Genomic DNA, 23,325 nt, shown 5'->3' on the forward strand with positions numbered 1-23,325 from the left:
TAAGTGGAAGTAGTCCTTGAAATCTGGGGATACTCCTGTGTATTTGTTTACTGTGACTGTAAAATGATTATTGGAGAAGTTATCATATTATTTTTCTAGCATTTCTCTCCCTCCTCATAGATTTTAAGAAAAAGTACACTACTTAATCATAAATTGTTCTATTGAAAGACCCCAGGCGGGGGACTTTCACGGGAGGGAGACCCGAACCCAAGGAACACCGAGGCCACGAGCTTGGATGCAAACAGCAAGAGGCTTTATTGATAATACACGGGTACCCGGGGGCGTCTCAGTCTCGGGAACTGAGAGCCCCGAGCTGGGGACTCAGGGGTTCTTTTATAGCAAAAAGCGCAGTACAGAAGCGAGAAGCCTAGTTACAGGACCCTGATTGGGTAATTTAAATGAGGCGGGGGCTCAGAACGAGGTTTCTCTCATCTGGACAGAGAGGCAATTAAAGTTTCTCTCATCTGGACAGAGAGGCAATTAAGGTTTCTCTCAGAACCAATTCTCGGCCTTGGCCCTATCTGAAGAACAAAGGTTTCTGTGCCTGCCCAATCTTTCTGGGCTGGCTGTGCAGACCATAGACACCTGGGCCCCTATCTGGACAGAGATAGTAGTGACTATGCAGCTGTAAAGTCCTTGAGCTGAGCTTCCTTCTGATCAAAAAAAATGACTATTCGGCTGATCTGTGGGGGAAAGGAATTTTCCATAGGCCTCAGCCACCTGTGCTGGGCCGGGGTCTTTCATTCCCCCATTGCTCTTGTAACTGAATGAAATCTTTCATTCAGAGGCTTCTGCCATCTCGAAATCCCTTTGCTTTAGCTGCTGGTATTGCTGAGTCAAGACCAGTGATTGTACAACCGATAGCCTTTTTTTATCCTGGCCAGGTTGTCTCTTACCACTCCATTATGGTCTGCGTAAAAGCAGCATTCTTCTTTAAGGGCCGCACAAATTCCCCCCTGCTGTAAAAATAAGAGGTCTAGTCCCCTTCTATTTTGGAGGGCTACTTCTGCCAGGGCAGCGACAGATTCCTCTAAAGACCGAATATCTGCACGCATTACTTGTTGTAGGAGTTGGAACTGTTTAGTTTCCTGCAGTGCGACAGTACCGGTTCCTATTCCTGCCGCTATGCCTCCCATGGTTAATCCCCCTAGTAGGATGGCAGTGGTGATGGAGATAGGTTCCCTCTTACTGCGGTCAGGTTTTATCAAGTCATAGTCAGAGGGGTGGTAAATTACCTTAGGCCATAATTCTATCAGAACACAATAGTCAATGGTGGCATTTAATACCGTGGTGGAGACACAAGGGGTTAATCCAGTGTTGCATGCCCAATATGTCCCATTGGGGGCTATCAAGTAGTGGCCACTTTGGGGCAAAGGCTCAGTGGCATTGCATAGTCCTTGATGCGTGGCGGGGACTTTACCTATATATATATAGCCCCTTTCTAGACACTTCTGAGATGGTCAATTTATGTTGCATGACTGCCCCACAAAGTGCCCCGGCTGTGGCCTGTTTTGTATATTCGCCCACAACCGCTAAGCCTTCATAATAGGGAGGTTGCGGAGTCAGACAAAGCCAGCATTCCTTAGTCTTATCTGGGCGAGTTAAATTCAGAGTGGCATATGTCCCTTTAATTAGGGCTAATATTCTATCTCCCGTGCCTTCAAGGGGGGGACCCGAGGAGGGGGGTTTGGGAGTGCTTTCTGTAGGCGCAGGAGCGGCTGTGGTTTTAGGCAGGTTCAGAGGCCTGGTATCAGCCTTGGGCATGAGTAAGCTAGGCTGCTTTTGATCAGTAAGGACCTGGTTAGGGCCTATGGCCTGTGGATTGACGGGAGCCACCTTGCATCTGATTGTAAAGATTACTCCCCTGTCTGGTCCGTGTAGATACCAACGCAAACCCCAGGTATACCCAGTCTGCCAGTCCGGGGCTTGCTTTCCCTGTGCAGTGAAAGAAATGGCAAGGGGCCTACCTATCATTCCAGATTGTCCTTTGTCCCAGCCTCTACGTACTTGTATTTTATCCCAGGATGAGGATGGCCTCCAATATGCATCCCCTGTAGTCTCGCACCCCCAAGCTGCACAGAAAAAGGAATTATATCCCCCACATTTCCGGGCCTGTTGCCAGGTACGTCCATCTCGGGGGCAGACATAGAAGTCCAGTGAATTTAGCTGCTCTCTGGCTCTGCGACTAACACACCCAGGGGTGGTTTCTCTGGGGTCCACGAATATGAAGGTACGTCGACGTCTGTAAAGGTGGGAACCACTGATGCATGCCTTTGGGTGGCAATGGGGAATGTCCCAAGTGTTCAACCCTGCTACTAAATCACAAAATTCAGGCCGTAGAGTAGGTCACCATGTCCCAAGTGCATGTGGTTCCGTGACAGCATAAATGACCTCCCCCATCTGGGAGAGAACCTCCCAGGTTAATTTATAAACGGTATGGGGACTGGAGGCCACACCAGTGTCTGATTTTATGAGGAGGGCTATTAGCAGGAGGGAGGGGAGCGGGTAAGTTTTATTTTTAAAGGATTTTGAGTGCGTTGAGCTTTCCATCCTGAGTCCGGATCCTCAGGGAAGGCAGCTTTTACATGCGAGGCGTGTATCCAAGCAGCAATCCCGTCCACCTTGAGAGCAGTAGGGGTGGTCAACAGGACTGTGTATGGTCCCTTCCAGCGGGGTTCAAGGTTCTTAGCCTGGTGGCGCCGGACCCAAACGCTGTCTCCCACGTAGTAGGAGTGAGGGACGATAGGGTGTCTCCTCTGGTCTCGGTAGGCTTGGGCCAGAGGCTTCCAGACTTCCTGCTGAACCAGCTGGAGTGCCTGCAGGTGAGCTTGAAGAGAGGGGGAATTGGCATAGTCAGAAATATCTTGGTCAAAGAACTGAACAAAGGGAATGGTGGTTCCATGTAAAATCTCAAAAGGGGTGAGGCCATGGGGGCCCGGTGTATTCCGGGCACAATAGAGGGCAAGGGGGAGCAAGAGGACCCAGTCTTTAGTGCCAGCTACAAGCGATAATTTAGTTATAGTCTCCTTAATGGTTCTATTTATTTGTTCTACCTGTCCTGAGCTTTGGGGTCAGTAAGCACAATGTAATCTCCAATTAATCCCCAACAAGGTGGCCACAGACTGACTTACCTGAGAAACAAAGGCAGGCCCGTTGTCTGTCCCCAATACCTGTGGCATTCCGTAACGGGGGAAGATTTCTTCAAGAAGTTTCTTGGTGACCACCTTTGTTGTCTCGTGCTTGGTGGGGTAGGCTTCAGTCCATCCCGAGAAGGTGTTAACAAAAACCTGGAGATCTGTGAAATCTATTTCCCAGTGCACCCCAGGCCAGTGCCCCCGAGCTCGGGTCCCCATGGGTAGCTTTAGCCTGGTCATATTGACGTGGGCGCAGGCGTCACATTGCTCAGTCACTTGTTTTATTATTTCTTCTATTCCCAACAGGTGGCGGGTATTTTCTTCCCGGGCTAACAGTTCTCTCATTTTCCTGGAGCTCAAATGAGTGAGTTTGTGTAGGCTGTTAACCAGATATCTAGTCTCTGCTCTGCAACTACTGTGGCCAACAGTTTAGTCATCTCTCTATTACGCTTCTTGTCCCTTGCTATCCTGTCTCTCTCATTTCCTGTCTCTGACATTCTGTTTACCTCTTTTCTCTCTCTCTCTGAGCTTCTCTTTTATTAAAAAAATACGTTCTGTCTCCCTCAATACATCTGGTAGTGTATACCCCTGTCATATGGGTTATACATTCTGTAAGCTTCCTTAAGTCTTTCAAAAAATGCGGCTGGCGATTCCTCTGCCTTCTGAACTATCTGTCTTACCTGGGCCAAATTTATAGATTGCTTATCCGTCTTTCGGAGACTCGCTACAAGCAACTGGCATTAAAGACATTAGATGGGTCCTACCTGCCTCAGTGGTGAAGTCCCAGTCTGGGCGGTCGAGGGGGAAAGCAGCATCAATTTCATTTGGAAGCTGCGTAGGTTGTCCATCTGCCCCAGGAACAATTTTTTTTCCGGCTTCAAGAAGGACCCTCTGTTTTTCCTCCGAAGTGAGGAGGACCTGTAAAAGCTGTTGGCAATCATCCCAGGTGGGCTGGTGGGTAGTAAGAACCGACTCCAATAAATCAGTCAGTCTCACAGGATCTGCTGAAAAGGAGGGGTTATTATTTCTCCAGTTATAAAGATCAGAGGCAGAAAACGGCCAGTACTGTAATTGGCCATCATGGCCCGTCCGAAGGGGCAGGGCAGTTTAATCCGGAGCGGGCTGAGGCTACGGCGCCGCCCGGAAGGGCCGGAGCGTCTGCCGGGGAGCGGGGCCGAGGGGCGTGGCGGCCGCTCTCTGACCCGGTCCATCGCGGGCCGCAGGGAGGCAGACACAGCTCCCTCGCATTGTCGCCGGTCGGTCGCGCCTTCACATTCAGGGCGCCCTTCGCGCAGCGGCCGGGACGCTGAACGCGAACCGGAAATGGGCCGCAGCCCGAGCAGTGCCGCAGCGGCGGCGGCGGGGGTTAGGGAAGAGGAGGGGGAGGGAGGGTCATAGACCGGCACTTCCCAGGTAACTATATAGGGTACTTGGTCCGGGTGGCCCTGGGGTCCAGGATCCATGACTTTCTCTTTCACCTGGAAAATAATTTGAGGGTTAAAGGTGCCATCTCGTGGCCAGCCAACATCAAAAGTTGGCCATTCAGAAGAGCAAAGGATGATCCATGCTTCTTGCGCGCGACAGTCCGGTTACGAGCATCTCGAGAGCGATGACAAACGACATTCAGACGGACGAACAGATAAGAAACAAAAACAAACAGATTTTCGCTGCGCGGCTTTGACGAAAGTCAAAAGCAAATTCAGATCGGGGACGGGGGCCTTGTGCTCCCGTCCTTGTCCCCTATCAGGATGGAAACTCCCTCGGCCAGCGGGACTTCCCCAAACAGACGGGGCAGATTCCTAGGCATCTACCCCAAACAACCGAGTCCCTAAGAACTCCAGCTCCAGATACAGACCTGCCCCAAACAGACGAGTTCCCTAAGAACTCCAGACGGGGCAGATGGACATCTGCCCCAAACAGACGGGGCCCCAAACAGACGAGTTCCCTAAGAACTCCAGACGGGGCAGATGGACATCTGCCCCAAACAGACGGGGCCCCAAACAGACGAGTTCCCTAAGAACTCCAGACGGGGCAGATGGACATCTGCCCCAAACAGACGGGGCCCCAAACAGACGAGTTCCCTAAGAACTCCAGACGGGGCAGATGGACATCTGCCCCAAACAGACGGGGCCCCAAACAGACGAGTTCCCTAAGAACTCCAGACGGGGCAGATGGACATCTGCTCCAAACAGACGGGGCCCCAAACAGACGAGTTCCCTAAGAACTCCAGACGGGGCAGATGGACATCTGCCCCAAACAGACGGGGCCCCAAACAGACGAGGCAGATCGTGTCCTAGAGCTGCGGTCGGTGCCACCAGATACAGATGTATACAGCTGTATATTACAGACGCAGGCGCAATAAAACAACAGGCATAGACAGACAGACAGCAGACAACAGAAACAACAGAAATTTAGTCCGGACAATTCTTACCTCCCAGAAGTGGGTCGGTGGTCCCTGGGCGGGGTCTCAATTCCCGGCCAATGCACCAAATGAAAGACCCCAGACGGGGGACTTTCACGGGAGGGAGACCCGAACCCAAGGAACACCGAGGCCACGAGCTTGGATGCAAACAGCAAGAGGCTTTATTGATAATACACGGGTACCCGGGGCGTCTCAGTCTCGGGAACTGAGAGCCCCGAGCTGGGGACTCAGGGGTTCTTTTATAGCAAAAAGCGCAGTACAGAAGCGAGAAGCCTAGTTACAGGACCCTGATTGGGTAATTTAAATGAGGCGGGGGCTCAGAACGAGGTTTCTCTCATCTGGACAGAGAGGCAATTAAAGTTTCTCTCATCTGGACAGAGAGGCAATTAAGGTTTCTCTCAGAACCAATTCTCGGCCTTGGCCCTATCTGAAGAACAAAGGTTTCTGTGCCTGCCCAATCTTTCTGGGCTGGCTGTGCAGACCATAGACACCTGGGCCCCTATCTGGACAGAGATAGTAGTGACTATGCAGCTGTAAAGTCCTTGAGCTGAGCTTCCTTCTGATCAAAAAAAATGACTATTCGGCTGATCTGTGGGGGAAAGGAATTTTCCATAGGCCTCAGCCACCTGTGCTGGGCCGGGGTCTTTCACTATTTCTGGGATAACTGAAAATGGACTTTTAAATGAAAACTTTGTTTCTGGAAAAAAATGGAAATCAGGTTAGCTAATTAAAATATACATATCCCACTAGCCATTTTGAAATCTGTCCTGTTCTTATAGGTAAAATTCCAAATCTCCTCCCTGTCGACGCAGTGGACTCCATGACTAAGATGGTTCTGGTGAATGCCCTCTATTTTAAAGGGACCTGGGAGCATCAGTTCTCAGTGCAAAATACCACTGAAAGACCTTTCAGAATAAACAAGGTAAGGATCGGCTAAAAGACACTGATTGTCACATAACCTTGTAAAAACAGAACCTATGTTAAATCTACTTTGTTTTCTAATGGTTTCTTCCTGTATCCTGGCTTTTATCAGGGAAGGAAAGACTGGCCTGGGAGCTTTTATGTCCCATCTACTAAAATGTACTATTCCATTGTTTTTCTCTGAATACGCACTTTGCGTAATTTATCTTTTCATGCTACTAAGCATGTGGGAGTGGGGTAGGGTGGGTTTTACAAAATTTTTCTCAGTTGAAAAATGCAGGTAGCTCAGGAAGTGGAGGTTTGTCTGAGTTAAACTTTCCAGAACCAAAGATTATCCCACTGTAAATTCTATTGTCCCTATTAAGCCCATTATAATGATGCGTAAGTGTATCCATATTGGTAGGGATTATACAAAGTTAGAGAGAGAGAGAGATCTGAGAAGTTTTGAAGGCTGTCAGCTTGCCATAACCATGATAAAATACAGATTGAAAGAAAGAGGGTAGCCCGTGATTTCAGATCTCTAGACCATGGTCACCTGTCCCAGTAGCATTATTCACTTTATGGTGGGGAAGGGGGAGACAGAAACAGAGGGAGAGAGAGGAAAGGGAGGGAGGGAGGGAGGGAGGGAGGGAGGGAGGGAGGGAGGAGAGAGAGAGAGAGAGAGAGAGAGAGAGAGAGAGAGAGAGAGAGAGAGAGAGAGAGAGAAAGGAGTCCCAATTCTCCAGTGATTTGACTTCTTTACTAAGACCTAACTTCTACAGATTGAAGCATCACCAGCTGGCAACTAAGACTTCCACTCATGGACTTTGGGATACACTTAAGACCCAAACAGCAGCAGGCTGAATCAAAACATTGTCAAGAAATTTTTTTCTCATTTTTTCCCCACTGAATTTCTTCCATTGTCAAAAACTTTGGAAGGCCAGGTTCTAAAATCTTTGCTTAGGGCCCACAAAAAGGAGCCACAAATAAATGAAGGAACTAAAATTTGAAGGAAAAAAGAATCTACTTACAGCATGATCTTTCTATTCATGTCTCTGCCTTCTCCTCCTACTCCTCCTCTTCCTCTTTTTCTTTTCTTCTTCTCCTTCTCTCTCCAGTTCTTGACGGTATGGATATATATATATATATATATATATATATATATATATATATATATATATATATGTGTGTGTGTGTGTGTGTGTGTGTATGCATTTCAAGAATAAATTTTTGCAATACAGTGTGTGAGACTTGAGTTTCTCAGGGTCAGCAAGGAAGATAAGATTTACACACTGAGCAGTAAACTAAACTGCTAGGAGAAACTTTTAGCACCAACTGCTTAGGGTTGTAGGTCAAGGAGAGGGTCTAAGTTTAATTTGCACAAGAAACAGATCCTGGCACTTTCCAGTGCTCTGGACTAGTGGCACCACAGGCCTTCAGGGAAGTTTACTTTTCCCTGAGGATGAGCAAATGGGCTGATTACCTTTGTCGTTATCTTCTCAGGGGAAATGCAAGCTATTTCTGAGCTAGAATTCTGCGTTATAAACTGGAATAAGAAGTTTGAGAATCTTTTGGTGTAGGACTAGTTTAGGTTATCACTTCTCTATCTGCCAGTAAGGTAAAACAAGGGCATGCTTATTTTTTTTGTCTATCCATCAAGGTAGCTATGAATCAACAGCTTTAGGTGTGTAGCAATTTTATGTCCTTGACTATCTGGGAATGTCTTAGATGGAATGCTTTTTCCTGGGCCCTAAACACTGAACATATACCTGTCAATAAGGATAATTGCAGAAGACAGATCTCTGCACTTACATTGGAGAGGGGAACAAGGGCCTGAGAGTGGGAAACAGGACTCACACATAGCTCAGGAATGTAATCAGTATACTCTAAATGCATGGAAGAAATTGTCCCAGTAAATGATAAGCTGAACTGTGTGAGGTAAATCCCAAGTTTGTTACAGAGAGCAATAAGCTACAGGAAGAGTCTACAGCAAGAAAAAGCCACTTCATTCACAAGACTATATTCCAGTACGCCTTATATCCTAGCTTAATTCTGCAAAAGAATTAATTCTTCTGGGTTGACTTCATGAGATGGTGGCTGTGTAATTACTGTGCAATCTTGCTGCTTATAGCATTCCATAACTTTTCTCTCTTGCTGAATTCTAGATTTTTCCTGCTTCTGATCCGCAGTGGCTAAACATAGCTACTCACAGCATCTGTTCTATTCTGGAGAATATGCTGATAAGTCCTGTTTTAAATTCTTAGGGAGACAACCTTGTAGTACCTCAAAGCTAGTTGTTAGTTTTCACAGTGAGATCTGAAGAGGATACTAGTTGGTGCCATTATGCACACCATAGAAACCATTACTGTATCCCCATCAATGGCCTGGCTACAAGATCTTATCAACATATGGGAGAGGCCTTCTAAATGATCTCTGCTCCACATTCAATGGATAAATAATATGTCTATAACATTGGATTGCAGAAAGCTCATTTGCAATTGTTTTTGTTTTAAATACTTCACAATGGGCTAGAGACATGGCTCAGCAGTTAAAAGCTCTTGCTGTTCTTCCAGAGGACAGGGGTTTGATTTCTAGTGCAGGGCAGACGCCTGTCTGTAACCCAAGCTCAAGGAGATCTGATGCCCTCTTCTGGTCTCTGTAGGTACTTTTACTCATTTTAACAAAGGTCTTTTATCTAATAATATTTTACAAATATGTTTTCCTAATCCATTGCTAGTTTTTAGTGTTTTTAATGCATTTCACGGCTCTCAAATGTTTGCATGTAAGATGGCCCTTAATTTCTGGGTCATTAGCATTTACATGTGTTCATGCATTTCTGTTTTCAGTTGTTTGGTAGAATCTACCTGTTGTGACATCAACAGGTTGCCTGGTAGGTTTTTAGATACAGGAGCTCCCTTTCTTGCTATCACTGATATTGTTAGTAAAAATTTCTAGAAGCTGCATTAGGAAAAATTTTGTGTTACTGTAAGTTTACCAGCTTTACTAAAATCTAAGACCAAGGGACACTGATGGGAACAGGCTGAAGAATCTGGTAAAAACCTCTTCTGTGACTTTGTTGTCGACTTCTACAGACAATGAGTAAACCGGTGCAAATGATGTCAATGCAGAGGGAACTTCAAGTCTTCCACATTGAGGAGCTGCAAACCATAGGCCTTCAACTTTACTATCAGAACCGTGACCTCAGCCTCCTTTTGCTGCTGCCAGAAGATGTGAATGGCCTGGAAGAGGTAGATATATCAGCATGCCTGACATTAATGGATTCTGTGCTTCCACTATGTCTGCTTTAAAAATTCTGTGTAGGAAGGCAATCAACTAATATACTTTGAGCCCTGGCTTCTTTGTCTTCAAACATTGCTCATACTTTACAAAATTCTATGAAGCTAATATTACTATTTTTAGTAAGGTTATATAACTATGGACACCTCTAGCACAAGATGGGCATACACATAGACATATGTACACAGATACAGAAGCTCTTATCACATATTGGGATCACACATTGGGTTGCCTTAGATTTTTCTCAGCCTAGTAGAAACTATCTAACTCAAGATTAACTTTCATTTGGAACTGCTGACTTTTTATTATATTAAACAAACCAAAATGTTATTAACATTATTCTTCTAGTTTTAAAAGGCATTTCAATTTTAAGAACAAGATGCAACATAAGAATAGAGCACAGTTACCTTAGATAAAATAAATGTAGCTGAGTCATTTTAAAATTTTATCTAATTTCATCATAGATTGATGATAGTGTCATCATAATGCGCCATATGGCTTGGCAGCAATTGAACATTAGTGAGCTAGGAATATTCTCAGTTTGGTGTGAATCCTGATATTTCATTGCCAAGCCAGACCTGGCTTGCAATTGGCTGAGGGACTCTAGATGGCCGTGGTATAATAGAGAGCAGAAATAGCACCTGGATGATGTGGTTGGAGTGCAAGAGTACCTTGGATAGCCACTGCTTAAGGAGACCAGGTGTTTGCCTGCAGAAGAAATAGCTTGTGGGAACCTGGAAGCCATATTAATGCATAAAAGGCTTTCCTGTTTAACAACCCTTTTTATGGCAGAAGCCAGGACTACATCTATGAATGGAAGCCACTTGCAGACCCACTTCAGACTGATGTAGACAGAAATTCTTGGTCAGGATTAACTCCTTTTGTGGTGTCTCGGATCAAACCCAAAGACCCCTTGTGTGCTAAGTGGGCTTAGGACTGCATCCCTGCCCCTAATGAATCTTAAAAAAAAATGTTTGTATTTTTATTATTTTGTGTGTATGGGTGTTTTGCTTACATGTTTGTCAATGCTCTGTGTGTGTGTGTGTGTGTGTGTGTGTGTGTGTGTGTGTGTGTGTGTCTGCGGTGACTAGAAGAGCACATTAGATGTCACAGAACTGGAGATGTATAGATAGCTGTAAGCCACCATAGAAGTCCTGGGATAAGAATCACAGTCTTCTGGAAGAGCAGCTGAACTCTTAACCATTTTGGCATCTCTCTAGCCCCCAAATTAATCTTTTTAATTACTTGTATTTTTATATGAGTATATATATTTATATGTATAATATGTTCCACATTTTAAAAACTTTTATTTTTATCAAATATACAATCTTTAGGAGAAACAAACCTCTCCCCTTACCATCTCCGTTTAGACTGTTTACCCTATTGAGCCTCATTAGACCACATGTCTGAACAAATAGATGCCTAAATGAAACATTAGCCTCTCTTGCAATAGATAGGCTGTCTTTCTTTGGCCAAAGTCCAATTTTTCATTTGTATCAAGCTCCTAATTTTGGTAGGCTCTCATGACTCTGCTAGTATAAAGAAAATATTTCATATGGCTTTTGAAAAATGTGTGAAACTGTGGAGGATGGCAACAATAAGTCCCGTGTAGACTAAGTACCACTCCAGTTATAATGGGCTGATTCTTTGGAATTCAGGGTCCTGAGATGAAGATATTGTCACATTATTAATCTGTATTTTTCACAAATATGTCACTTACAGCCAATGCTTGGGTCTATGAAACTCCCAAATGAGCAAGAATGTATGCTTTGAAACAAACTTATCAATAAAAGTGAAATCTTACACATATATAGTCAGGTGAATACACATATTCATTCATTGTTCTTATATTAAATATATTATTATACATATTTATACATTACTCTTAGAAATTTTAGATTGTAAAGAGGAGTAATGGTTGCCTATTCTCACTATACAAATGTTCTCGGAAGATTTGGCGTTTTCTTTTTTCCTCTTTTCATCCTTTCTTGACATAGTTTGTAATATTGTGGATATAAAGTATAGGCATGTTATTTTATCTGAAACTTTGTTTTCAGTGAACTCTTTCCCATGTCAAGAAAATGAGCAGTTTGTGCCCTGTGTTAGGCAGTTTATTGTCATGATGTACTCCTAACAGAAACATATTATGGGAGAAAAGATTGATTCTGTTCTTGATTTCAGCCATCCTGGCAGAGAAGCTGTGGCAGTGTAGCTCACATCATGGCGGGCAGGAAGCAATTAGCAGAAGGGCAAGATCAAGACAGAGCCATCAGGGACACATTCGTTGTCCAGCCAGGCACTGCCTTCTCCAGTTCTGCCACCTCTCAATAGTCTGTTCAGTTTGAATTCATCGAAGAGTTAAGTTGCTTATTATTGGGAGTCCTCATGTTCTAATTCTCTGTATAAATGCTTTCCTGGATACAACCAGAGGCATGCTTAACTAATCTCTTAGTGGCTTTGAATCTAATCAAGTTGACAGTGAAGATTCATTCATGTCCTAACACATAACAACAAACAACACGATAGTATATGGCTTTGTGTACAAAAAATGCAAATGCTTGGTTACATTGGGATATTTTAGTATAATTGACATTTTCCATACTGTGTTAGAAGTCTACTTCTTCTATTTCCTGAGAGCTGCTATCTATGAAACGAACACTCTGTAGGTCAAGAGCAGAAAAGTTCTCATCACTTAACCGGTGGATTTCCAAGTATGTGTTTTGTTGCCCCGAGTAGAGTGGGTGATAGTAATCTCCTCTATGGCACTTCTCTCTCACTGATTTACTGACTCTTCTTGACTTCCAATCCTCAGCTTGAAAGAGCCATCACTTATGAGAAACTGAATGAGTGGACCAGTGCAGACATGATGGACACCTTGGAAGTGCAGCTGTACCTCCCCAAGTTCAAGCTAGAGGAGAGTTATGATCTCAAGCCAGTCCTGAGAAGTATGGGGATGACTGATGCTTTTAGCCAGGGCAAAGCTGATTTTTCAAACATGTCTTCAGAGAGAAACCTATTTTTGTCCAATGTTTTCCACAAGACCTTTGTGGAAATAAATGAAGAAGGCACAGAGGCTGCAGCTGGCACTGGAAGTGAGGTCAGTTTTCGAATTAAGACACCTTCCATTGAAGTCAATGCAGATCACCCATTCCTTTTCTTAATCAAGCACAACCAAACCGACAGCATCCTCTTTTATGGACGGTACTGCTCCCCCTGAACTCTGCATCTCACACTTAATGAAAGCATCCAGTAACACAACATAAACAAACCAGCTGATATCATGAAATGGAAAAGGCAGTCATCAAAAAATCATCCCATACTCTGTATGCATTTCATACTCTAATATTAATAAATGAACCTTGAAGGAATGTTTTCTGGTGATTTTTTCATGTCTGTATAGGGAGGATAGCATTTAATTTGTCTTACCACACACATATCATTTGTCTTAGTGTGATTTTTATTTAGTTGCTGAAATGCTGCTTATAATCTCCAGCACTTACTTACCAGACTAGGATTTCCTAAAACATTTGGTGGGAATGAAAATCAGACTGGGTTGGAGGGGTCTCAGTAAAATTGAGGCTGAGACAAGTTTATTGAAAGAATCAGACTTTTATAGTCTTATCAGATACAGAATACATCAATGGTTGCCAGGATCAATACAGTTGTAGTTGCCAGGGTACAATGGTGATTGAAAGCTGTATAGGGTACACACAAATAATGTCTAAGACCAATTGTCCATCCAAGCTTCTATATGCTTTGCTGACTACTAGGGAACTCAGACAAACACAGGCAGTCTGAATGTTTCACTGTCTGAGGAAGTGCCTCCATTTCTCAGTAACTGAAAGGGACACAGTGCCCTAAGACCCATGAAATATAACCTGAAATACCTACAATATATGCTTCTCAGTGTAGCTAGACCAGGTCAGCTCCACGATTTCCTGCAGTTCTAACTTATTTAGTTTTTAATTCCAAAGTACACAAGTCTTTTTTTCAAAGTAGACATGGAGTAGGAATTAATCTCAAAGCTATAATGCTTCCAAATATAACTAATAACAAAATTCCCAAAGATATTCCTATGGACCACAGTTTAGAAGTACAATCAGTAATAAATAATAATGACCAAAAATTGAAATTGTTGCTAGGTTTTGCATAGGATTGGAGGAGGGTAATCCATTGAACTTTGAATATCAAATAGTTTATATTTCACTATGGGAGGCCTGAACATTTCTATAAAATTGTCATGTGGCCATCTTTGTCTGGAAAACAATATGATCCATTGTGGGATGTTTTCTCTTCTCATCTAATAAAATGAAGCAGAGGAGGATCACGAATGTAAGCCCAAGATGTCATAGCAGTAACAGACGCATTTGACAGAGACAATACAGCAAGGAGCAGCAGTCACCTGCTTCCCATGATACCATCTCTTTCCCTCAGGTACTCATTTCTTCATCTGAATTATTGTTGGTAGGGAGACTCTGTTCTTATTGGCTTGAGGACTCTGCCACCCTCTTCTCTTCTTTTTCTTCAGGTGAAGCCTCTGCAGACACTTTGGAACCTGCTTGTCCACTTTCATCAGGTTGGGTCAATCTTTCAGGTGTCTCCACAGCTTTTCAGCACCCTGAGGAAAAAAACATAAACATAGTCTCAGCTCCAGAGAATTGCTGATCGGAGCCATTCCACTGGTCAGAAATAAATCTCTCCAAAGAACCATAATGTAAGGAATACACATACCACACTTCCCCCTCCTTTATTTTTAATAATGTTTAAGTTGTGCATTAGGTCTTTTCACAAAAAATATTGACCATGAGGATTATATAAAATGTTTGCAGTATGGGCTAAAGCATATTGCTGACAAAATCCTGGAAAGGCTTGATAGTATAGACAGAAGAGTTGTCAGTTTTCAATAAATTTCTGGAGCCTAAGATTTCAAAAGCTCTAAGTAGAAAGGAGATAATGTCTTTAAATTCTTCGCCTGATTAGGGAACAGTACAATGAGGAATGACATGAATATATTTTAACTTTCCCAAACTGGTAGCATGGATAATATCCATGTGCCAAACATGATTTGACAACAGTCCTTGGGGAGTTACAGCATATGGAGGAAAGAAGTAAGATGCTGATTTTTATGCATGAAGGGAATTCCTTAACTATCAAGCAAGTCTGCTCTTTAGTTGTGAAAGCCAGTTTTTTTCTATTCTGAAGGATTCTTATGAAAGCATGTGTGAGATTCTTATGCTTTCATTAGGTGTCAGTTTCTAGGAAAAAGAGACCGACCTTCCCTTGACCACTCCCATACCCTCCTTTTAGATCCAAAGAGAAGCCAGTGACACCCCTTCCCACCATCCATTCATCACCACCCAAACCCCTTGCTACCAGGTTAGGCCTTTACATAGGCAGATATCTGCTGCTCATGTTCAGGCCACATCAGTCAGAAGAACAGGTGCAGGCCAATCAATAAGAAGAACAGAGACTCCCTGCTAGAAAGAAGGTCACACTGGCTTCCAGAAATATAGACTATAAAGTCTGGATGACTAGAGAGGAAACACACGCCAAGAAAGAAAACACCTATCCAACAAAGAAAAAAATTCAGATACTGGCACTTAGCCCTATATTCATACCAAACTTAGATGCAGAGATCAGTGTAAGAACACAATTAACAGCAGTCAGGGCAATTAGCACTACCAGAGCCCAGCTGTCCTACTACAAGAACCAGCTGAAGCACAAGAAAACAACCTTAAAACCAACTTTATGAAGATGATAGATGTTCTTACAGAGAAAATGAAGAACAATTCCTTAAATAAATCTAGGAAAACACAAGCAAAAATGGGAGGAAATGAATAAATCATTTACAGAAATGTAAGAACAAACAATTGGGGGAAATTAATGAATTCCTTAAAGAGAACTTCCTTAAATAAATCTAGGAAAACACAAGAAAAAATGGGAGGAAATGAATAAATCATTTACAGAAATCTAAGAACAAACAACTGGAGGAAATTAATGAATTCCTTAAAGAAAGTCAAGAAACAAACCAACAAACACACAAGAAAAGAAAATGAATAAAACTATTCAAGACCTGAAAATATAAAGGCAATAAAGAAAACACAGACTGAGGGAATCCTGGAGCTGGAAAAAAATCTAGGTAAGCAAACAGGAAATACATACACAAGGATCACCAACAGAATACAAAAGATGGAAGACAGAATATCTGGCATTGAAGAAACAATAGAAGAAATTGAAATAACAGTCAAAGAAAATGTTAAATCTAAAAGTATCCTGACACAAGACATCCAGAAAATCTGGAAAACTACGAAAAGATTGGACCCCAAAATAATAGGAATAGTAGAAGAAGGATTTCAAATAAAAGGCCCAGAGACTAATTTTTAACTAAATCATTTAAGAAAAATTTCCCAACTTTAAGAAAGACATACACATAAATATACAAGAAGCTTACAGAACACAAAATTGTTTGGAACAGAAAGGAAAGTCCCCACCACCACCACATAATAATCAAAACACCAAACATGCAGAACAAAGAAAGAATATTAAAAGCTGAAAAGAAAAACAGCCACGTAACATAGGCAGACCCATTAGAATTACAGCTGCCTTGTCAATAGAGACTGTAAAGGCCAGAAGGGCTTGGACTGACATCTTGCACATTTCAAGACATCATGGATGGTAGCCTAGATTACTATACTTAGCAAATCTTTCAATCTCTGTAGATAGAGAAAACAGAATATTACATGTCAAAGTCAAATTTAAACACTATCTATCCACAAATAGCCATACAGAAAGTATTAGAAGGAAAATTCCACCCCAAGGTGGTTAACTACACTCATGAAAATACAGGAAATAAATAATCTCCACCATCAAAACAAAAAAAGGAAACACACGCACACACACACACACACACCACACACACCACCAAAACAGGGGTTAACAATCATTGGTCATTAATAACTCTCAATATTAATGGACTCAATTCTACAATAAAATACACAGACTAACAAATGAATGCAAAAACAGGATCCATCATTCTGTTGCATACAAGAAACACTCCTCAACACCCAAGATAGACATACTTCAGAATAAAGTACTGGAAAAGTATTTTCCAAGACAATAAACCCAAGAAGCAAGCTGGCATAGCTATTATAATATCTAACAAAATAGACTTCCAATCAAAATTATTCAGAAGAGATAGGAAAGGACACTTCATACTCTTGAAAGTAAAAATCCACCAAGATTACATCTCAATTCTTACCATCTATGCACCAAATCCAAAGGTACCAACATTTGTAAAAGAAACATCATTAAAGCTTAAATCACACATTGAACCTCATACACTAAAAGCAGAGATTTCAATACTATACCATCACCAACAGACAGATTATGCAGACAAAAACTAAACAAAGAAATAATAAAGGTAACAGCATTATGAGCCAAATGTACGTAACAGATATGATCAGAACATTTCACCCAAAACCAAAAGAATATACCTTCTTGGCATTTCATGGAACATTCTCCAAAAACTGATCCCATACTGGGTTGCAAAGCAAGTCTTAGAAGATACAAGAAACTTATTCCTCTGTATCCTACCAGACCACCACAGATTAAAGCTGGATTTCAACAACAACAGGAACAACAGAAAACTTATAAAATCATGAACACCGAAGAACTCTCTACTGAAAGGTCAAGGCAAAAATAAAAATAGAATTTAAAGAATTTCTAGAATTCAATGAAAATGAATGCACAGCATTCCCAAACTTATGGGACACAATGAGAGAAGCACTAAGAAGAAAGTTCATAGCAGAAGGTGCCTACATACGAAAATGGGAAAGATAACATTCCAGCAACTTAACAGCACACCTGTAAGCTCTCGAACAAAAAGAAACAAACATACCCAAGAGAGGTAGATAACAGGTAACAATCAAACTGAGGCCTGAAATCAATAAAATAGAAGCACAGAAAACAATACAAAAAATCAATGAAACAAAGAGTTGGTTCTTGGAGAAAATCAACAAGACGGACAAACCCTAATCTGAACTAACTAAAGGCAGAAAGAGAACATCCAAATTAACAAAATCAGATATGAAAGGAGACATAACAACAAATACTGAGGAAATTCAAAGACTCTTTTAGGTCATACTTCAAAATTCTGTACCCCACAAAATTGGAAATCTAAAAGAAATGGACAATTTTCTTGATGGATAAGACTTACCAAGTTAAATCATGATCAGGTAAGCAATTTAAATATACCTATAACCCCTAAAGAAATAGAAGCAGTCATTAAAAGTCTTCCAACCCCCAAAAAGGATACAAGAATACACCAAAACAATCATCTACCATGATCAAGCTGGTTTCAGCCCAGAAATGCAGTGATAATTCAATGTACAAATATCTGCCATCATAACCCATCATGTAAAAAAAACCAAAAGGAAAATGCACGTGTGTGTATGCGTGCATGCACACACACACACACACACACACACACACACACACACTACCATCTCATTAGATGTTGAAAAAGCCTTTGTCAAAATCCAATACCCCTTCATGGTAAAAACAAAAATTATAACTTCCTTTTATCATAAAGAATACAAACTTTTATTGCTCTTGTCTGAATAAATTGCTTTGTGTGAGACCTGCCTAGAATTATAAATTCAGCAACCATAAGCCAACATGGAGTGATAACTCTTTTTGGACTGCTAGAGAGATGTATCCATTCTGTTGGTCCCTCATCTCAGTGCAACCCTGTGTAGATATTAGGTGAAGGGATAACTAACAGTGTAGGAACAGCATGGGGATTTGAGATATGCTGAAGTTGGTGCTTCTAAGTGCTTTTCCCACCTGCTGTAATGTTATACATACATGCCCATTCTCTAGGACATAAAGGATCAGAACATCATTTGATGATCTTTATTTGATGTCCTTAAATCCCCTGTAAGTTTTTGAAGACCATTTAGTTTTTAAGGTGTCCTTCCTAATTTCCACCTTTTGAGAAATGATTGCTGAACTTTTTCAAAGATATAAGATTGGATGAGTATTTTGAGTTTTCTCAGGATCTATAATCAACCCATAATGGGTTAATCCAATTTTTACTTCAGCAAACAGATCTCCCAGTATTCTATTATTTTCAGCAGAAAGTCACCCATATAATGTGTAATAAAAGCAAAAGGAAACAGTTCCATAGTTCTTCCTAAAACTCAATAGACTAACTTTAACATAGTTGAGGCACTGTCTGCCCTTAGAGGGCCATAGCCAGAGCTAACCTTCGAGTATATCATGGCCCAATATCAGCACAGAGGCAGATGTGAGGCAAACGTGATAACCACTACACTGCAGAAACGAACCTAAGAGGACTATGTAATCATTAATATCTCCTTTCTTTCCAAAGGGATGGATGACATTCTGGCACAGAGCATTGGTATTTTCATATGCCAGACAATGCACATGAGACCATTAACAACCAGGAGACTCGGCACCTGCAAAAGACAAACAAAATCTTGATATAGCTCTTCAGGCCCCTATCTAATCTCAGAAAGTTTGTCTTCCTTATAGATTCTGGTAATGTATGCCATTCTTGCTGTGCCAAAGCACTTATTTGTTCATAAGCCTTAGGAGGATTTGCCATCTGTTGTTGAGCATCACTGTGTATGCCTTCTCCTGCTAACATTTCAAAAGTTCTAGGCACATCATTTTGCTGATTTCTAAGAACTTGGTTCCAACATCCTTCTGAGTAATCATCCTCTACAGTAAATATTCACCCCCCAGTAATACAAGCTTTTCTAGGATCATCCAATCAGAGGTAAGAAAAGCATCTTCAGAGATAGAATCAAGGAGAGACAATGTAAAAGTCATCCATATTGAGCATGAGCCTTCTGAAGATTCTTAGGAGTCTTTTGTGAAATGGGTGTATAATTTCCAACTTGTTGACCCAGGTTATCTGAATTGGGCATTTAACTCACTGGGGAAAGAGAGACTCCATCCATGTCTGTCTCCTGGGCTTGCATCAGAGACCTATATAGTGGATTAAAATGGGTTGATTCTCTTATTGGGTATGAGAAACATTGGTAACTTCCATAAGAGATGAAGTGAAGCAGCCAAAAAAAGTCTCTATGCTATCTATCAGGACCTGCACTTAATGGATACGGCTCAGGGATTAACGAATTGAAGCAAGGGGTGGAGGGTAAAGTCAGCATGAGGAGGAAGACAGTTAACCTCATCACAGAGAGACACTAGATAACATATATCTCGGTTAATTTTTCTTCTATCCCCAGTGTTCACTTCCTTCTGATTACTTTCCTTCTCGATTTTAATCATGGCATTCTTATCAACTACTGTTTGTATTCCTTTCCAAGGGTGAAGTGCATCCCTAGAAATTTTCTTTGGCCTTGTTGCATCTAGTTCTCCTTGAATTGCTCTTCCTAACCAGAGCAGGCCAAAACCTTGTATGGTTCCCTGCAGCCATTAATCAATTGTCTTGCAATTCCTGAGTTACCCGATCATTGTGTTGCTATTCCTTATTTCATATTAATTGATAAGTGTGAAAAATTCTTTTGGTACACTTATTTATTTATTTACATATCAGCAGCAGTTTTTCTCCGCTTCTCTTCTCCCAGTTCCTCAGGTCCCCCACCCTCATCCACTCCTCCTTCTCTATTTCTCTTCAGGCTTCCCATGTATATCAGCTAGCCATGGCATGTTATATTGCAAAAAGATTATTCACCTCCCCTTTAGTAAGCCTGGACAAGGCAACCCAGTAGGAGAAATAGGGCCCCAAAAACCAGTAAAAGCCAGAGACAGCCCTATTCTTATTCCCGTTGTTAGCCATTCTACCAGGAGGTCAAGCTATGCAGAGGGCCTAAGTCAGTCCCGTGCAGGCTCCCTGATTGTCTCTGCCTGAGTCAGCTATCTCCTGTAACCAGGGACTACTTCCAATGGAGAGAATGGAACACCAATCAGATGCAAAACCTTCAACCTACAATTTGTCTCACTACAAGATATGCTGGGATAAAGATGGAGCAGAAATTGTGGTGGTTACCAACCAATGACTGGTCCGGATTGACAGTGACAGTGATGTCATGAGAGGGATCCCATCCCTGGAGGCTGGGTGGCCTAGAGACCAAGGACAGAACCAAACATTAATAGTAAAAATGTCACTGAAATGATTCCCAGTGATATTCTGCTACAGTCATAGATTGGTGCTTAACCAAGTTGTCATCAGAGAGGCTTCACCCAGCAACTGCTGGAAATAGGTGTAGAAACCCACAAAAGCCAGAGTTAGGCAGAGTCAGGAATCTTGTAGAAGAGGGGGAGGAAGGATTGTAGGAGCCAGAAGGGTCAAGAACACCACAAAACTCCCAGAGAATTATCTAGCCTGGATGTATAAGGACTCACAGACAGAAAATTTTTTGTAAATGAAATGGCATACATGTAAATGATATTTTCTAGAATATCATTTAATAACTCTTAAAATTAATTATTTCTGTTATTTTAGAAATGATTGTATTGACACTGGTGGGTTATATACTTTAGTGTATTTAAGCCAGTATAATTTACATTAGGAGTGATTGTGTCTATTGGTGTTTTGTTTCTTCAACATACCATGAGAAGTCAGAATTAGGAAACTATTTTATTGCATGTGGAAATCCTTTGTATAACTCTTGTAACTAGTCTGTGAGTCTAAAATTATTAAAAAATAATGTTTTCTTAAGAATAAAAGTTCTGTCATACTCTCATTCTCTACTATTAAAAATTTTATAGGGCAGAAAAATAAATTTATCATGTATATAATTATATTGTTACATCCAAAACATATTTTTAATAATACTAAAATTTCCATAAAATAAATCTGGCTGTGTTTTATAACTTCTATTTGATGCTAGAATTTGAACCCATGGCCTCTGGCATGCTAGGTAAGAATGCTTACAACTAAGTTACATCCTCAGCACTGCAATTTTCTTAGACATTAACATTCTCTAACACATCTGTGTGGTGGTTTCATTGGATGGCATGCTAATGGAGACAGTTTTCTATTATTCAGGCTTACTTTTTCACCATTCCCCTAACAACATGAAGAAGATTGTGTGTGTCATGGACAGTACAAAATTTAAATCCAGAAATTCTCTTTCATGAATGCAATCTTAGTCTTTTGTAACAGGATAAAAGAATGATTCTATGCTTTTTCACAAAAAATAAAATCGTAACAAATGTACATCGCATTTTATTTTTTAAAAGACTGTGCTTAATTTTTTTTCAAGTGTGTGTGTTCACGTGAGGCTTAGAATGGAGAACTGTGATGCTATTACATGTCCATCTCCCTCCGTAAATATATATTAGCCTGTTGTCTAAGAAGAGTCACAGATGTTAGGAACAGCAGGTAACAATCATAGACTACCCACCTTATTTTCTCCTAAGCAAAACACACTGTATTAAGGAAACAATGGAATTGGTTCTCATTCCCTGGGGTGGATTATTTATGGATTTTAAGAAATCTTTTTATTCAAAACATACACAGTTAATTTAAATAGGGGTATTTTCACACAGAAACATTTTAACATGCACAAAGGTGTCACAGAGAAAGTCAGTTTTTGTCTCTACTTGCTATAGTCCTGCAATCTTTGATTCTGTTACACTGAGTGAAGTTGTGCTTGGTATGTGGAAATTAGAGCATGGGAACTGCCCTCTAGGCTACACTCAGAGTGAAATGGTAACAGCACAGCTGCAAAATTGAAAGTAAGAAGGCATGTACAAGGAATGACTTCATCAGAAAGGTGCAGTAGAAGCAACTGAGCTTCACTATGCCACAAAAACCTGATTACAGCTGTCCATTGTGGATGACTCCTTCCTCTGCTCTCCTGAGTCGCCTCCTGTGAAGTGGAGGAGTGGCCAGCTGACAGGCCTTAATGCCCTGACACCAGTTAGACTAAAAGTAGGTTGAGGCTTGTGACCACCCTGAATGCTGAACATTTTCCATATTCAACTGGAAAAGCATCAAAAAAGAAACGTTCAAAACAACTAGTTGCAAGCATTGCAAGAGGCACAGCACTGGTCCTCCAGGAGGGGGTCTGAATCTAGCTTCCCAGACTTCCAGGTACACCCAGGTTCCCTCAAGGCTCTTTTAACTCAGCGGTTCTCAACCTTTCTAATGCTGGGCTGAAATACATTGGGAATAAATCACCTGTTGTTAGACTGCCCAAAGTCTGATCCTAGTTGACAAAGTCAATCTGCACTGGGTATTCATTCTTATTTTTTTTGTATGGTTGGCCTCCCTGTATGAAGCTTGCAGGGGTCCCCCTAAGTACAGAATGGGTAAGAGTCTGAATATAACAACAGTAAACCATATTGCTACATCTTGCAACAGTATGAGTAAGAAACTAAGGTCAGTGGTAAGACTGAGTTTGCTTCTTTCTCACTAGATCAGAAATTCTCGCGGCCGTCTTTGCAAGAGCAGAACAAAGACCATCTTCCACAGCAAGTCTATTCCTGTATTTAGCTTTTGATAAGCAATGAGCTATAAGCTCTGTTTCACAGAGGTTAGTTATTGGGAATGGAAGAAGATGCAACACAGTCTCA

At 41.6% G+C, this 23,325-nt stretch overlaps 1 protein-coding gene across 2 annotated transcripts in view; it reads left to right on the forward strand.

The window, feature by feature from the left end:
* Positions 1-13,121, forward strand: part of Serpinb10 (serpin family B member 10) — a 29,040-nt gene extending 15,919 nt beyond the window's left edge. For both annotated transcript variants that reach the window (XM_005081443.4, XM_040738550.1), the window contains 3 exons: positions 6,336-6,478; positions 9,549-9,704; positions 12,566-13,121. In XM_005081443.4, the coding sequence (XP_005081500.1) occupies positions 6,336-6,478; positions 9,549-9,704; positions 12,566-12,970 (704 nt within the window). In that variant the 3' untranslated portion in view covers positions 12,971-13,121. The remainder of the gene's footprint in view (positions 1-6,335; positions 6,479-9,548; positions 9,705-12,565) is intronic.
* The last annotated feature ends 10,204 nt before the right edge of the window (positions 13,122-23,325 follow it).

The sequence above is a fragment of the Mesocricetus auratus genome, unplaced genomic scaffold (assembly GCF_017639785.1).
Source record: "Mesocricetus auratus isolate SY011 unplaced genomic scaffold, BCM_Maur_2.0 Super-Scaffold_100676, whole genome shotgun sequence".
Taxonomy (NCBI): Eukaryota; Metazoa; Chordata; class Mammalia; order Rodentia; family Cricetidae; genus Mesocricetus; species Mesocricetus auratus.